The following is a 17,154-nucleotide window of genomic DNA, read 5'->3' as shown; positions in this document are numbered from 1 at the left end:
AAGATTACTGAAAAACATAGAAAAATGATTCTGCGTAAATGCGTTTTGGTTAGGTAGTGTGGGGAATTGAAAATTGAAAATCCCAAGTAGTTTTAGAAAATGTCAAGAAAGAGAAAAAAAAAGTGGTTATAGTTATGCAAAACCAATTTTTGAAAAAATTGATTTTATTATTTTGGTGTAGGTAATTCAACATTTAATATAACCGTAGACCTTTGAAATGTTTACTAAACATTTATATTATAATGCATTTTCCATAAAAAAGCCTGACAATTTAATGCTAGATTCTTTATAAATTTTAGTAATGAAAGTTAAATATATATATATATAATATATAGGCTCAATTATTTTTTGTATGCATTTAAAGTTCAAATTTTGACAAAATTCGTCATAATTTCGAAAGTTTTCAAACTATTTTTCACTTAGAAATTCATAGAAGTTTTTTCTTTCATAACTAACATACAAAATATTATTTGAAGGTTCTCAATACAAGTTTTTTTACCACTATCCAACAGAAAAAGTTCACCGGAAAGTCACGCTATTGCTTATTTCATAACCTTGCAATATTTTCGATCTTTGTTAATTTTTTTTAATTATTAAATTTGATTATTTATTCAAATATGCCGTGCTGACACAACGTCTCTGCTTCCCCCCCCCCCCACCAAAAAAAAAAAAAATAAAAATTAAGCCTTGGATCCGCCACTGAGGATACATAATAGGTACTATTAGGTACAACAAAAATAATAATATTCTATAATTATTGATAAACATACTTTTACACTTCTACGATTTTATAATAATTATTAGTTATTATAGTTATTAGTTATTAGTTATGAGGTACTACAATTGATTAAAAATTCTACTATCCATTATGAATAAATAAAAATATTTATTGGATTTGAAACTAAAATACCTTTAAATCAAAAAAATAGGTAGGTACCTTATATCCGTTTCTGTTACGAGGTTCCTAAAAAAAAATATTTCATGTTTTGGTCCCAAGATTTTTAAAAGGTATTGTTGTTCGTATCGAAGTATACCTTTTTCGTATACGGTCGCAGTCGTCTCTGCTGTACTAAACAGAAAGATATCGTGTACCTCGTAATTATGAGTAGTATAAGTAGGTTATAAAATGTCAATAATATTAAACTCAAAAAATGTCTTTATTTCTGTCAAATTAATACATTTGTAAGGTTTTAATTATTTGATCACACTGCTGAAATGATGTACTCAAAACTAAATTTATATTTTTTCTTTGTTTCATACTTTCATCCATCTGACTCCACTCTGCTCATTGCAGTGAGTAGGCCCCTTTTTCACAACGTCCGATAACGACAACAATCGTAATACACGAAAATAAAATAAAAACAAAGATTTACTCGTATATAAATTGAAACATTAGTGTAATTAAATCATTTACCGGAAGCCCAAAGGACTTCCAACTATAGTCCGCACGTCCGGTAATTGCTGCAGGAAACTGCGATAAGACGGGCGCTCCAGAAAACACCTGTTACTGAAGTTTAAGTAAAATTTAAAAAATAAACTATAAAATATAAGCTTAATGTGTAACACATTGTCATTCATAAATTCCATACCGGAAGTAATTCGGGCTTCCATTGTCCACGCATCAAACCATCATATATATATTATATACGTACGCATACTGCACTGCAGTGCACAATGCACAAGCGACTAGACTAAGTGCATATTTAGTGCAGTGGAACGACAAACTCTGTAATCGTATCCTACATAAAATTGTACAGGGCGTCCAGTAAAGAGCAAATACATCAACCAAATATTAGAAATTTAAGACTTTAAGTCATGTTGCGTTTTAATTATTAGGTATATATCTTTGTTCTATTTCCATAACATTTGACCATGTTTTTATTGAGAGTCCTGTACATTTATAATATATAAAGTGTATAGTTACTATATTGTATTTACTATTTACACAAAAGTGAAAGTCCTAGCAAAACTAAGTTCAGGCAACAAAGTATACGACCTGACGAATATTTCATATAAGTATAATGCGTTGACACGAAGCTTGCACTATCGAACCTACAAAATTATGTGAAAGGCATCCAGTTAAGACCAAAATTCAACGTCAAATAATTGAAATTGAAAACTTTAAGTCACGTTGTTCTTGAATATTATCATAGATATGACATACAATTGTTAATTGTTCATATATCACATTATATTTGTATAACGTTTGCAGGTCATGTCTTTATTGGTCACCTGTACATATTAAAAGATATATACACAAAAGTGGAAGTCCTAGCCAAACTTCGGCCAGTCGATACTAAGCAAACTATACGACCTGACGTCTTGACTCCTTACAAAATAAATAGTGCATACGTTTGGTACTTAGATATGAAGATCCGTCAGACAGTTGAACCTACAAATATATTACCTATATACAAGCCGTCCAGTAAAGTGCAAACATCGACCAAGTATTTGTAATTTTAATCTTTAAGTCGCGTTATTGTTCTTAAATTGTCATAATATATCTTCATTATAGTAGTACAACGTTTGGTTATATACTCATGTATTTATTGGGCGTCCTGTACATATTAAGATATAACATATATATTATATATAGGTATACAAAAGTGGTAGTCCTAGCAAACTTCGGTCCGGTGGTACTAAACAAACTATACGACCTGATGACTTGGAGTCCTAACAAATAGTACATTAGTATAATAATATGGTGTTTGTAAGTTTGTAAGTTGTAAGTTTTCACTGTCTTATATAATCGATTTTGAAAATGGTGCATTTGACCGTCCGCAAAATACTGAATGAACATTCCACTTGTATATTGGTTTTAACTATGTTTTGTACTGTGTGTTGTTTATCGTTACATTGCTACGCAATGCCCAATGTTGTGGCAAGAATCGAAAAGAATATACCTAGGTACCTACTTATATTAATACAATGTATTATAAACAGCGTTATTTCGTAGTTAAGCAATATAGCGGCATGGTACATGAAATATATAGGTAAACTTAAACAAAACATTTATTGTTTGTAAGAATTTCACATAGCACCCCCCACCCCCTTCTACACTATGGTTGTACAAATCTATTTTACAAAGTTATTAAAAAGTTAATACTATTGTAGTATTTGAGTCGTGATCAGAGTGTACTAATTGTATATATACCTAGGACCTACCTACTTTGTACTGCAGGTCCAATATTGCATTTAAACGTTCACGAAAATGGGTCAAAACCACAATACCTCTTGAAGTCATATGAAACCATTGGCTAATATATTTTGTGTTTAAGTATTATGCTTTTTTTTGTTTACCCTTCAACTTGACCGGTACACTGCACAATTAGTTATTATTAATCTGTAAACCGTGTTTTTGCCTATGTTTACAGTCTTATCTTCAGAATGCAGGCATTATAAAATAGAATACTAGGTATTATATAGAAATGGCACTCGAGCAGCTGAGAATAATCTAAAAGGTCTTTAAACCCAAATGATGTATACTACTCACTATTTCACTTGATACCCACCTACTATATTTTTTACAATTATTATTGTTTTCTTTTTCAACAATTTTGTAGGTATTTTAGTGATAATAAAAAATGTATAGGTAGGTAAATGTTAGTTTAGTTTATTTAGACAGAGAACGAATCCACGCCAAGGTTCTGACTTTTTAAACAAAGGCAAACGATCGAAAATCCATTGAAAAAAAATATTAGTTTTAGAAATATCGAGGAATTGAAAAAGTATATTTAGGTAATACAAGAATACGTGGGTACATAATGCTCTCTTGCCACGGCCCTGGCTATTAAGTCATTATATTACATTGAAAAACTGAACTACAATATCTGCATTATATTTTGAATTAAAAGTACTAACTACTAATTTTCTAATTAATTTACATACTGTATAATATTGTTATTAATTTTATTTTAAAACCTTATCTAAATTTTTTGAAAATGTCATTGTGTAATTAAAATGTATTAAATAATAATATCTTATGTAAAAGTTTCAAGTCCCCACGATAATAATAATTTTAAGTTACAGTGAAATAACTAAAATTGATCTTCTTTGTTTGAATATATTACAATTTTGTCCAAATTTAAACTTAAAATGTTTAAAAAAAAAATTGTTTATATATTTTTTAGTATGAAACTACTCATGAGACGTATTCATGAGTCATGAGGAGTAGTATTAAATGTTAGAATCTCAACTGTAAAAAATTAATAATTTTATATATTTTCAACTACAAAATTTGAATATTAAATAAAAACTTATGAGGAACCTTGCATTCAATTTTTAAGCATTTTGACCAAGCAAAAATGTTTTGATCAACATGGAAAGTATATAAAATCAAGTCTTATATTTTGGTATTAATTATTACCAACAAAAATAATAATTAATTATTTAAACATAAAACCAGATTCCAGCAGTTGACACTATTGTATGAAATATGAGGGGGGGCCGGTTATGTCATTAGATGCCACAAATTTTAGGGACACCAAAGCAGTGACCTATTTTTTAGAAATTTTGAAAAATGGTACCAACACACAGTAGTTAACACAGGATTAGAGTAAAAGTGCCATTTGGAGGATGACTTTAATAAGTATTATATGATATATTGGAACTAAATAATACATTTTATAATTTTATTTTTATACACATGCCTACACTTATTTGTCTCAAATTGAGTTTAAAATTGTAATAAATATTATTTAAGAAACAAAATAAAAAAAAATTGAGTGATTTCAATAGTTATGTCCATTATTATTAATAAATAATGTAATTATACAACGTTTCTCTGATCTGAGAGATAATAATTTAAATTAATAAGGAAGAAAATGTATAAACTAAAGCTTTTAATAACTAAGTTTATAACTTTATAATATATAACATTCTATTTTGAAACAATTTATTTTCATAAATTAATATTTTAAAACAAATAACATAATAAAATGCATAATTAAAATGTAAAAACAATGTCATACACTTAAAAGTAGTAGGTGTCTAAACAGTCTAAGAGAATGTAATGTTTCGAAAAAAAATATATATAAAAATGTAATAACAAATATTTATAAATGGAAATTTATTTATGGCGCATCAATTTTGTATCTGCCTCAAATCAAAATGCTTGCCACATAATCACAATTGAACCAAGCGTATATAGTGTCCGTAACAGGAACATACAATGTTCATGAATATTTTTTTTGAAAAAATTACACGAACAAATAAAAACAACTATGTTATAGAATTCTGGTATGCACCGGAATGTTGTAGGATAACTACACTATTTTAAAACGACGCCACGCAAAGTGATAAATAGGTTTGGGGATACATAGAGTTTTTATGCAGACTAGAACGACTAGGACAGCTGTGTAATGTGGCAATAGCAGCATTTCGGTTTCGATGAGAGGCGTGTCCCAGACCGGTTGATCTCAGCTTGGGTATTTGGAGTAAAACGATACAGTTAGGTCATGGTTCTTTAGAGAACAAGTCTTGTTTGAGTCTTGCTGCCATTCACCCAGATGTGTTAGATATTTAAATTCCTTATGATTTGAATTACTTGGGGATATCTGTTTGTAAACAACAAGTTATTGAATTAAAAATATTTAACATAGCTAGATAGATTGATAGAAGTCAAGTCATTTTAGAATTTTTATATACCTCGTTAGTAAACATGGTAAGCACACATTTTTCTGGTTGGAATGTTTTTAGCACTTTTAAAATGAGTTCCTTGTAAGAGCTTTGAGGAACATTGGTCTCAAAACTAACATAAGAAAATTCTTGTTGTGGAGTTATATGAATAGTCATATAATGTCCCTATAAAATAAAAACATAAATTAATTATGAAATATGAAATATTCATAATACATTCGTATTTATTTTTTGTGATATTTCCACTCATAATAAAATTAACAATATAAGAAACATTGAAGATTTATTAAATAATATTTTTTTTAACTAACGAATAATTAGTAATTAAGAGTTAAATTTAATAATATTATGATCTTACCTCTTTCGCAATACCATTCATAGAATAACCACAGGGTTCAAACAAGAAATCATCAATTTCCATATTAGGCAACAATTCCGATATTCCAGAATCCTAAAATTGTATTCATAAACATAAATAATTATTGTTGTTTTTTGTAAATTAAAATGTATTTTAAATGTTATATTTGTTGTACCTGAGTAGCTTGACTTGCATTAGCCGACTGTTCTTTAGTGAATATTTGCATGACATCAGGATCCAAATTTGTCATGAGTATCTCTAATGTTTGATCAGGTTTTTGTTTTTCTTTTCCAAAACATTCAACTGGGTGCAATGCATATAAATACCAAGAGTCATCTGTTTTTGATGAACGCATACACCTAGCCACTCCAGCTGTAGAACATGTTTTTAATAACAAATCGTATTTATTGTGTTGCTTCTAAAGTGTAATATTTACATACTTCCTTTAAATATGATATCTAAAGATTCAATTTCTAATTTAAAGTTGCGATATGTATCTTTTTGAAGTTCAGGACGTTCAAAGTTTTTACGAGAATAAAACACATCTTCTACTTCATCAAATCCAGTGAATTCACGCACGTTGAGCAGCAATGGTTTAATGCATTCTATTGGAGTTGTTGTGCCACAAGTCTTCAATATGAATCTTCGTTTTGTAACAAACATGCTACTTTCACTGTAAATATAAAATTCAACAAATTTAATTATTGTACTTAACTTATTATTGATTGTAGATTTATTTTAGTTTTGTAGAAACAGTCATAATACAATTTATACTATATAAAAATAGTTATGCCATTAGCATCGTGGCAGTGAGTTTGATCTAACATATTTGTGGCCTGATAAGTTTTTTACATTTAATTTGAAAATACAAATATCAAAACTCTGACTGTTTCATTATGGCTCGTAAGTTCATGTTTTAAAAAACACATAAATAAGCATGCACTTATACACTAAAAACTGGAAAATATGTATTAAAAAGTTCTGAAATATGCATTTATAAATGCAGTAAATAAATCAAAAGTAAACTATAAGAAATATCTTTTTATTGTCTAAGTTTTTTTTATTTCTTATGATTTTTATTGGTTACATTGTTTCTGTAGCACTTCCATTAAACTAAATGAACCCATAGTTATACAAAAAAAAAATAAACAAAAAAAAAAAAAATATCCATATTTAATAATATGCACTAATAACTCCAAAAAACTACTATATGCCTAATATACCCAAAATATGTACTATTGAACTTTATATTTTTATTACTACTGTTATGAAATGGATTTGTACCTCACTTTAGCATGTTTTCTTATGTAGCAAAAAACATGCAAATACATAAACTTAGGAGCCCTGGTTATCAACTTTATTGTGTTGATGGACTGCACCACCACTATGCTTACCACCAAAAACCATATCAAGTTATTAACACAATTGCGAGTTACATAATAGGTGGTAAAGGAATGTACGAGAACCAGTTAGAATTGGAAAAATAAAATATACAGAATGGAAAAATAGGTCTCACCTAGCAATTGAAATTAATTTGGAAAAGCATTATAAAGGAAATCAATCTCTTGGGAAAGAAGCTTTCATAAAAAGTTGAAACCAAGGGCTAAAAAGGATGACAAATTAATTTTTTGTTTTGGATAGAAGTATAGTTATCTGGAGACTGGAAGTCAGTCAATTTTAAAGATGTAAGAAGCAAACCGTAGACATTTTCTCTGCACTCTTTCCGACATTTGAGAGTCATTAGATGAAGTGATTAGTCACTAGATTTGTGTTTGGTTCCCAAAATGACAGAATCGTATTTCAGTTAGTGGGCAAACTAAAGAACAAAAAAGACTTTTTAATCAGAAAAGTAATTTAAATTCAGAGCACATTAGTTGGACAACACCAAAAAAATTAGTGCCGCATGTTGCCTCATTAGTAGACTAGGACACAATGTGAAAGTAAATGTAAACCAAGATCACAGATAAAATTATTAGTTGAGGGTACATATCCATTGTTGATAGAATAATTAGAGGGTATTAAGACTGATTATATAATATTTTACATTTAGAGTGCGATCAAGATAGTAACCTCAATAAATTAACCGGTTTGAATCATTTTGTAGGAGGGCAACATCATAAGGCGATGTAATGAGCATGAATCATTTTTTGTGGTACCATGGTTAAAGGAAAACGTATTTTAGTTATCATGTTATTTGGCATTCAGGAAATTATAGCTATAAAGATTTGAAATTCTGACCAATTAATTATTATTAGTATTTTATAGATATGAATTATGAATACATGAATACATGAATAATAGTAATAATAATATATAATGATACAATTTCCAACATATGTACTCAAAAGTACATTTATCAAATTAAAATTAAATTAATTTGATAGCAATGGTTAATAACATAATATAGGCTACTGCTGAGGTGAGCTAAGCGAGTTGAAACCTTATCAGTTTTATATTCATTTTAATGTATAAAATATCTTTAAAAATATTTTAAAACCAATCAATAAATGTTTTTAATTCATGATTTTAGATTTAAAAAAAATACTTTTATTTTTAGTATTTTACCTCAGAACATAAGCGTCAATCTTGTCATTACTGGTGTAACTGATTACTTCACAACAAGCAGCTTTCAAGAGGTCTTCATACTTTTCTCTAAAACAAACAACAATACATTAATTAAAATGGTTAGGTTTAAAACAAGATTATTAAGCGATATTATAACTCGTAAAAGACTTTATCTAAATATATTTATCTATGTTTTTGAAGAGGTCATTGCATTAGATGTTTACAGTATTACACAAATTATGATAGTCACCGCTATATTTTATTTCTTTAATTTATCTGGGTTCATATAATTCTCTAGTGCTTAAGTACCGTATAATACTATAATATATATAATGACAATTAAAATGTCTAAAAATCAATAATTATACATAAAAAAACATTTCAGACAACAATTAGATCATTAAATTATTCAAACCGTACAAATTTGAAAATAATTCAATTATTTAATAATAAATCAACTATTAAACATTAAATAGGTTATTGATGATTGTTTTAGTAAACCGTATTTCATTGTGTAATGTGATAAAGTATAAAGTATATTATATATACATTTTATTGCAGTTTCAATAATGATTTATAACATAAAAGAGTACTAAAGGTAATTAGGTTATATACTTATTGCTTACTCAAACAAAATTATCACTTTTGTATTAAAATATTTTATAATCGAAAACATTATATGCCAAAGGGACGAAATTGGTCATTTGAAATGATTACTGATTAGGAGGATTAGGGTTAATGAAATTCCATTAAAGATAGATCAAAAGTAAATTATAAAATTACTCAGATAATAGAAAAATATACAGCAATATTATTAAAACCACATTAAAATCTAATATTTTTCTCATATTTCTAAATACACATTTGTACTACTTTACAGTAACTGAAAAACATTTTCTTGCAGAAAATATTAAATGAGGAAAAATACTAAACAGTATATCACAGAATATAACAACATAATATATACCTTGTTAGTTTTTAATTTTCATATATTAGGTACCATACATCAATTATTTATTTTATACATATTATATATATAAATAATAATACTAAAATAGTCATTTAATGAGTGATGACTGATAATAAACATTTCCCATATATCTTCGCGATTAAAAATTGGGATGACCCTCTGCTGTATTGTAAGTTTCTAATGAAATAAAAGGTATTTGAGTAAGTCATCGTAATGAGTGTGTTGGACACTAAAATTCAATAGTAAAATATAATCGCATACAAATACGATTCTGAACAGAAATGGTGCATTAACCTCTATTTCTAAGAATATGTAATAAATAATAATTGATTTATATTACCATAAGTAATTTATTTTTTCATTTTTCGTATAGTAGGGTGAACAAATTTTTCTAAAAATATCACATTATATTCTAATATAATAATTAAGATTCCAGTATGCACAACTTATGAATCATAATACATTTTCAAAGATCTAGTATTAAAGTTAAAATATTAATGTATATATAAAAAAAATGTATTACCTATTATGTATTAATAATACATTTTAATAAAAATTAAATTTTAGAAGAACAACTTATAAACCTTGTATTACATATTACATTATACACTTTCAAGCTTTTTGACTTAGATTCAAAAATTGTATAAACATTAAATGAAAAAAAACAAATAATATTTAAAAGCCATGAAAAGATGAATGAACCAAAATTTGTTTTTCGAGAATGAAAAATGAAAAACAAATATATAAAAGGTAAATAAAAGTATTAAACAAAAAAAAATTGTTTAGCAAGGAAATGCGGGGATTGCACACACATTTATTGTTTAAATGTTATATTACTCAAAACAAAGTTATGGCTAGTTTTCAATCAACTAAATTAAGAACTTTAATACATGTAATTACTAATTATTAGTCTTAATAAAGGGTAACTCTTTTAACATAAGAAACTCAATCTTTTGAAAACTATTATCATATTTTAAAATACTTGTTAGAAGTAATATTATAGTTTGACTAAGGGCCTGTTTTACAATCATAGTTTAAACCTCGGTTACGCCTAACCCACTGATTTTACCGGCTGAATTTGGTGGTTTAATGATTGTAAAACGGGCCCTAAACATAATTATGTTTAAACTAAGATAATATAAAATAGGGTACAGGAAAAAAACACCAGAAAAGTAATTTTTTTTCATTCTGAGGAGAACATGTTTTTAATTTCAAAACTATGCCTGTATTCCTTGTATGCCTAAACTTCTGTCATAATTCATGACTACAAAAAAATAAAAAATAACCTTTTATTTTTCCTGGACCGCTTAAGAGATACAATAATTCAATAAATAACTGGATACCAAAATTACCATTTTGGAAAAAAAGTGACTTTCCTGGTTTTTTCTCAGTACCCTTAATTTATTATAGTTTGTTTAATACAATTTAATGTTTATTTTTTTTAGGTTTTTACTATTATGAATGACAATATACATTTGTTATTTTATGCTTTGAAGCACAATATTTTTTGAAGTATTTCGATGTATGAAAATTGAATTTTCAATGAAGGGTTATATATTTTCTATGTCTGATTATTAGAATATTTAAAATACTTCAGATAAAAGTATTATAATTTGATAATTTACAATCAAATATTAATAAGTTAAGTTTAATCTAATAAGAGATTTATATAAATCCTAATTAGTAATTACTATTCAATTTATAATAAAGCTTGATATTAAATAAATATGGTTTAATTATTTTTAATCATATCAAAATACAATTATAAAAATAAATCTCAAGATAAAAAAAAATACAGATTATAATTTCATTGATTAGATATAAGCAATGTTACTATAAAAAATATGTCTAGTTAAAAATATTAATAATTATTATTAAATAACAAAATTATTATTAATATAGGTAGTTTATACATAAAATTATATTTGTAAATTATAAATAAGTAATTACCTAGTAATAAGTAATAATAATAATGTTTGTAAGACACTACAGAATATAAACTTAAGTAAGTATAAGAAGTCAAATTCACAAAATAAATTTTAATTGTAATTATTTTTTCAACATTATTTTATTTGAAAACTAAAAAATAGGTATTACACAATACACCTACTTAAATCATTAAATGTATGTTTTTTTTCAAAATAGTTTTAATATTACATATCAACAACATTCTTGTTCATTGATATAGTATATTATCACTTGATATTTAATGAAAAATAATTATATCTTAAAAATTTTAATTGCAGTGGTTATTAGCTATACTTAACTACTATTTATATTTTGTTAAATACAAACATATTTTGGTTTTTTTATTTATAATGATTGTTCTGAATATCAAGATTAATTTATATAATTCAATTGATATAGATAAAATTGTAGTGATAACTTAATTTGATTTAATAAAAGAAATTATAGCTTATGATAATCTTAATCCTACCTTATATTTTGTTATTATATTTCAGCTAACTGTATATATTTTAGTTTGTTTAAGACAATTGTATATTTAATATGGTTTACTTATGTATCAATGTATTTAAGATTCTATAATCTATTGTGTTCAGTGTTTACCTGTAATAAATAATTAGGTATATTAAATTATGGACATAATTTTATAATTTACTGACTACCCTAATACAGACATACAATTTTAAAATAAATTGAAACGGCTATGACCATTCAAAATTGTCACAGTAATTGTATATAAAATTTTAAATAATTATTTAGTAATGGGAAACTTATTAATAGTAAATAACATTATATTCTTACAATATGTTATTTCTTATTAAGAATTTCATTTTAACACTTTAAATTAGTACAATATCATAACTATTTACGAATTAAATTCATATACACAGGAGTTGTGAGAAGTTAAGATTAATATTTAAAATTGCATTCTAATTTTTTTATTTACTGAGACAATTTATAGATACTTATTATAGACACGTTTTATTAGTTTTTTATGCATATTTTTTTTTATCACTTAAATTGAAGTATCATATTCAATATAGTAGTAACTAGTGGTATGAATTACAAGTGCTAATAAGAAAAAAAAGTAGTATGAATATTGATAAATCAATTTCAACATTTGAATCTATAAAATAGGCTTATCGTTTTATTAATTATACACACATGAGGCACTTTAGCACTACCTTATCACACATAGACGAGGATAAGATAAATTGTGGTTGTTAAAATATTGTAAATTTTTATCATGAAATAATACAAATTATATAACAAGTTATACATAAAGACATGAACTAAACTATATAATAATTTATATTATTATTAACCTTCACATATATTATGGTTTTTTTTTTCATATTTTTGGCGCCGAAAATAATTGGACTGTTTCCAAAAAATGCACTAAAATAAGTTATAAAGTAATATTGTTGTTTTTAAGTAACATTTTTGAAATCAAAGTTCACAAACAAAACAAAATATAAATAAAAATAGTTATTTCAGAATTTTAAATTTATAGAAATGAATAAATGTCTTAAATTAACAAACATTTTTTATTATTATAATCAGGTATAGAAAATACAATATTGTAGTATAAACAATAGTTTTACTTAAAGTTGAGCAAAGATCCAATGGGGGTGATTTTTTATATTTTAAAAATGATTTTGATCATTACTAGACTTACTCAAACTTGGTTTAAATGTAGGTAAGATTGCTTCGATTTCTTCACTTATTATCATGGTTTCATGTCATAATCAGAAAATATGTACAATTATTTGCTTTTAGTCTGAATATGTTCAACTTCTAATTTACAGAAATTATAAGAGATTTTTTTATAGAAATTTTTGAAAACAGTATTTTGATTCTCGAATATTAAAATATTTTTTAACAATTTATAAAGTCATTTTAATACTAATAGCTTTATTTATCATCAAATAGGTAAAGCTTGACCAAAGATCTGTATTTTCCCAATTAAATAGACAATTTTTTAATTGCCTTCAACTTTGGAAACTGATCTCAGCGTAAATAATATTTGCGACTCCGGCAATAATTTATGTTCTATATATTGTTTGTAATTTCAATCAGATAAGGGTGTTTTGCTCATTATAAAAGTAAACTAGCATATACAGAAAAATTATTCAAAACTTACTATTCAATTTATGAAATTAAAATGTTAATCAAAATAGCACAGGCGAGTGCTAGATTCTAAAGCGAATCAAATCATTTTCTTTAATAAACTAATTAAATATATTAGGTACTCACTATCTACTAATTAACGTTTCACAAAAAAAATTATCGTTTAACTATATAGGTAAATATATAGCATTTTTTAATGACAATACATTTAATAAATAACAAGATTTACAATTATTATGTCTCATAAGTATAATTTTCTTTAAGTGAAAGATCTAAATGATTAAACCAAAAAATAAAAGGTCTGATTCAAGGCTAATATTTATTATAAACTAAATATTCTAAAACAGAGCAAAAACTATAGCCAAGGACTAAAATCCAAAAATTTTTCTCTTTATCGACATATTTAAAAAAAAAAAATAAATAAAAAAATTAAGAGATTGAGGAACTTAATATTAAATTTTACCTTGGTATTTTTCTCAAGTCTCCGTTTTCAAATTTTCCATCTTGACGGCTAAACCATATTTCCAACAGCTTTTCGGCCCCTTCGAAGAAATCTTCTGTGGCCATATTTTTTTTTTACCCTTTGAAAGATAAAAATAAATTAACAAAATTTCAAAATTTGAATACTGTTTAACTATTTTAAAATTTTGAAAAAATGAATAAATAAATAATTAACAACCGGCTACATTTAGCCTGTTGTTAATCAGCGGAAAACCGCCGAGCAAATGAAATCTGCAACCTCTCCGATTCTTCAATATAACGTCGGAAACAAGACTTGCAAGCACCTTGTGACCCTGGATGCGCGGAAGCGAACGCAGAGGGGGAAAAGATAAACTCACCTCTTGACTGCAAGAAGTATAATAATTAATATATTATGTGTGTGAGTGTGTATGGTAGCAATCTACTGTATGAATATCAAAAACGGGCCTTTTAAAATATTATTCTCAAGTGGTGTTTCGGCGATAAAATGATTTCGGTGCGTTCTGCTATTCAACGGTCTCCGATAAATAGATCTTCGTACCTATCAGATTAATAAATTAATTGATTACTATTAGTACATTATTATTTACCGACACGACAGACAGTATGCACGTAGGTCCACGACTTACAACTCTCCTGCGTAGTGACTAGTGGCCTGTGCGGCTGGTGCTAGTTATCGGCAATGCAATGGAATATTATTATCGATTTTCGAGGAAAATTGTGAAAAGAAAAAAGGTAAATACAGTAATACCTCTTACACGGACCACGGAAGTAACAACATAACCTCACACCAACGCATGATAACGAAATACTGATAACAAATTCATGCATTGTAATATATTTTGTAATTTGTAAATTGTTTGATTTTGAACATTATAGCCACATAGGTCACGGCCCGTAGTTACTAAAATACTAAATAGTAAATAGCCCAATGGAACTAATTACTTACTAAATGTTGCCACAACTAATAATCTCAATGGCTATTAATTGTATACATCTTACAAATTAAAAAGGGGGAACTATCCAGCAGCTGCTGGTGTTGAATACTTGAGTGTACCTCGTTATTGAGTAAGTCACTGTAATAGACAATAGTGTAATACTGTTGTAATATTTATGTTAAATTTGAATTCAATAAATTACTACGACTACGATAAACGATTCTGAACGAAGACGATAATATAATTATGTCAGCCTACATTACTAAGTAGGTATATATTTAATGATACAGTTACCTATAGGTATTGCTATTAAAATAATTTAAAATAAAGTAATCTAAAATCGTTATTCTTCATATAAATATCTAATTTCGTCCAAATTTTAACATTAGATGTCTATCAAAAAACGTGTCTGTGTATCTTAAATATTTTTAAATATCTATAATAACAACATGGGCATAGTATGCATGGGCGCTACAGCCCCCACGGAAACTTTTATAGCCCTCTCATGGTGTTTACTTTCATTATTACATTTTATCCTAAATTATAGATTTAAATGTTTTTATAATTTTCTAGTCCTATATAGCCCTCACGGCCTCACAGATAATTATACCAAACTACGCCCATGAATAACAACTTATATGACGAACCTTGTATTACATTTTCAATATTTTTGACCGAATTGTTTATTGATATTTATAGAAAAAACAAAAACAAATTTTAAATAACCATAAATAGCTTAAAAATAATAAAATATTAAGTAAATTGACAATTAGATAAATATTAAAATTAAAATTATTATTATAATAAGCTATTCCATGTATATAAGATGATAATAACAAATTTAGTGAACATTTAAAGTACCTACGGTTATTCGTTTTTTGAGTTAGGTTGGGTTAGTTAGTTGGTTAGTTACTAGTTAGTTAGGTTTAGGTTTTTTTTTTCAAAAACTTTTTTTGCAAATTAACTCATTTTTTAGTTTTTTCCCTAAATTATTATTTATTTTTCCCAATTATTAAGAAAAATGTTGTGTAGTTTTTACTTTTCAGTCTCCAAACCCCAAAGGGCAAAGTACCAACTAGATCTAACAGACTCAAAAAGTTTTAAATCAATGAATTCATCACTCAGCTCAAAATAGAATTATAGGAAATTTCCAAATGTTGGAATCGTCTGTTTTTAATATTTTAAAGATCTCTGCAGATTGTAAGTATCTACCACGGTTTAAGACATACATAATCCGTAGTACTACTTATCAAACTAGCAAAAGCACACACGTCTCCTACCTATTCATTCATTGTAATAACGCGGTATAACCAGTAGCGTAAGTACATATGGGGGTGTTTTGAATGTTCACCCCCCCCCTTAGGGTATTTTTTATTATATGTATACTGTATACTGTATAGGTATATAAAAAAAATATGATCAAAAAAATATTTTGAAATATTATGTAGATATTAGACATAAATTTATAATTTTGTAATGAACCCCTCCCATTGAAAATATCTGTGTACGCCACTGGGTCATATAGGTGTTACTATTTTTTTTGTTTTATACACAGTTTAAGTTGAACCAGTTGTAGCGGGTGCCATAGCTAAACTGATAGGCAAAATAGGTTAGGCTCAGCCCCCAAATATTATAGTAGCCTCTCAAATGTGTTTCGAGTTCTATGTAGGTACCTAATAATTTTTGGTACTGGTTTAGTTGACGCCCGCCATTTATATTTCTCGTATTTTCGATGTGCTAATCATATTTTATACAATTTATACTGCAGATAAAAAAGGTACGAAAAACCGCGGTATTAAAAATAATAATAATAACAATAAATTCAAATGTATGATGTATATCGGTATATTATATGTACGTTAGAAATTCACTTATTGGATATTTTAAGAATAATGTTTGGTAAAATCCTTCAAGTAAAATGAATGATATAAGATAGGCAATAGTGGTACTGTATATAATATTATAGAGTATCTCAATAATTTGTGATCGTATACGAGTTGGATCGATCATTTTATCAGATTCTTGGTGAGCCTATATTAATATCAAACAAATCGGAGATTATAATTTATAATCAGTAATCACTCAATAGTTGAACAGTAAACCACAAATAT

The 17,154-nt window shown here is 26.6% G+C and overlaps 1 protein-coding gene across 2 annotated transcripts; it reads right to left on the bottom strand.

Annotated features, from left to right (window-relative positions):
• Positions 1 to 4,826: 4,826 nt before the first annotated feature.
• LOC132946380 (S-adenosylmethionine decarboxylase proenzyme 2) lies at positions 4,827 to 14,849 on the bottom strand. 2 transcript variants are annotated; one of them, XM_061016363.1, is made up of 8 exons: positions 14,735 to 14,849; positions 14,089 to 14,646; positions 8,561 to 8,647; positions 6,436 to 6,668; positions 6,171 to 6,367; positions 5,996 to 6,088; positions 5,647 to 5,802; positions 4,827 to 5,555 (listed from the first exon to the last, which is right to left on the bottom strand). In XM_061016363.1, exons 2-8 carry the CDS (start codon positions 14,190 to 14,192, stop codon positions 5,418 to 5,420), a joined length of 1,008 nt encoding a protein of 335 aa, XP_060872346.1. In that variant the 5' UTR covers positions 14,193 to 14,646; positions 14,735 to 14,849; the 3' UTR covers positions 4,827 to 5,417. The 2 variants fall into 2 exon arrangements, with proteins under 2 accessions (XP_060872346.1, XP_060872345.1); XM_061016362.1 differs by having other exon boundaries at positions 14,089 to 14,736.
• Between the last annotated feature and the right edge of the window lie 2,305 nt (positions 14,850 to 17,154).

This window comes from Metopolophium dirhodum, chromosome 6 (assembly GCF_019925205.1).
Source record: "Metopolophium dirhodum isolate CAU chromosome 6, ASM1992520v1, whole genome shotgun sequence".
In the NCBI taxonomy this organism is placed as follows: Eukaryota; Metazoa; Arthropoda; class Insecta; order Hemiptera; family Aphididae; genus Metopolophium; species Metopolophium dirhodum.
The sequence above is the reverse complement of the archived record's forward strand: the minus strand, read 5'-3'. Positions and strand labels throughout refer to the sequence as shown.

Coding starts and splice junctions, on each gene's coding strand:
- LOC132946380 (XM_061016363.1), bottom strand. CDS start 14,192: ATGGCCACAGAAGATTTCTTCGAAGGGGCCGAAAAGCTGTTGGAAATA. Junction 5,803..5,995: donor TGAATGGTATTGCGAAAGAG/GTAAGATCATAA, acceptor TTTATTTTATAG/GGACATTATATGACTATTCA. Junction 5,556..5,646: donor TTACCATGTTTACTAACGAG/GTATATAAAAAT, acceptor GTTTACAAACAG/ATATCCCCAAGTAATTCAAA.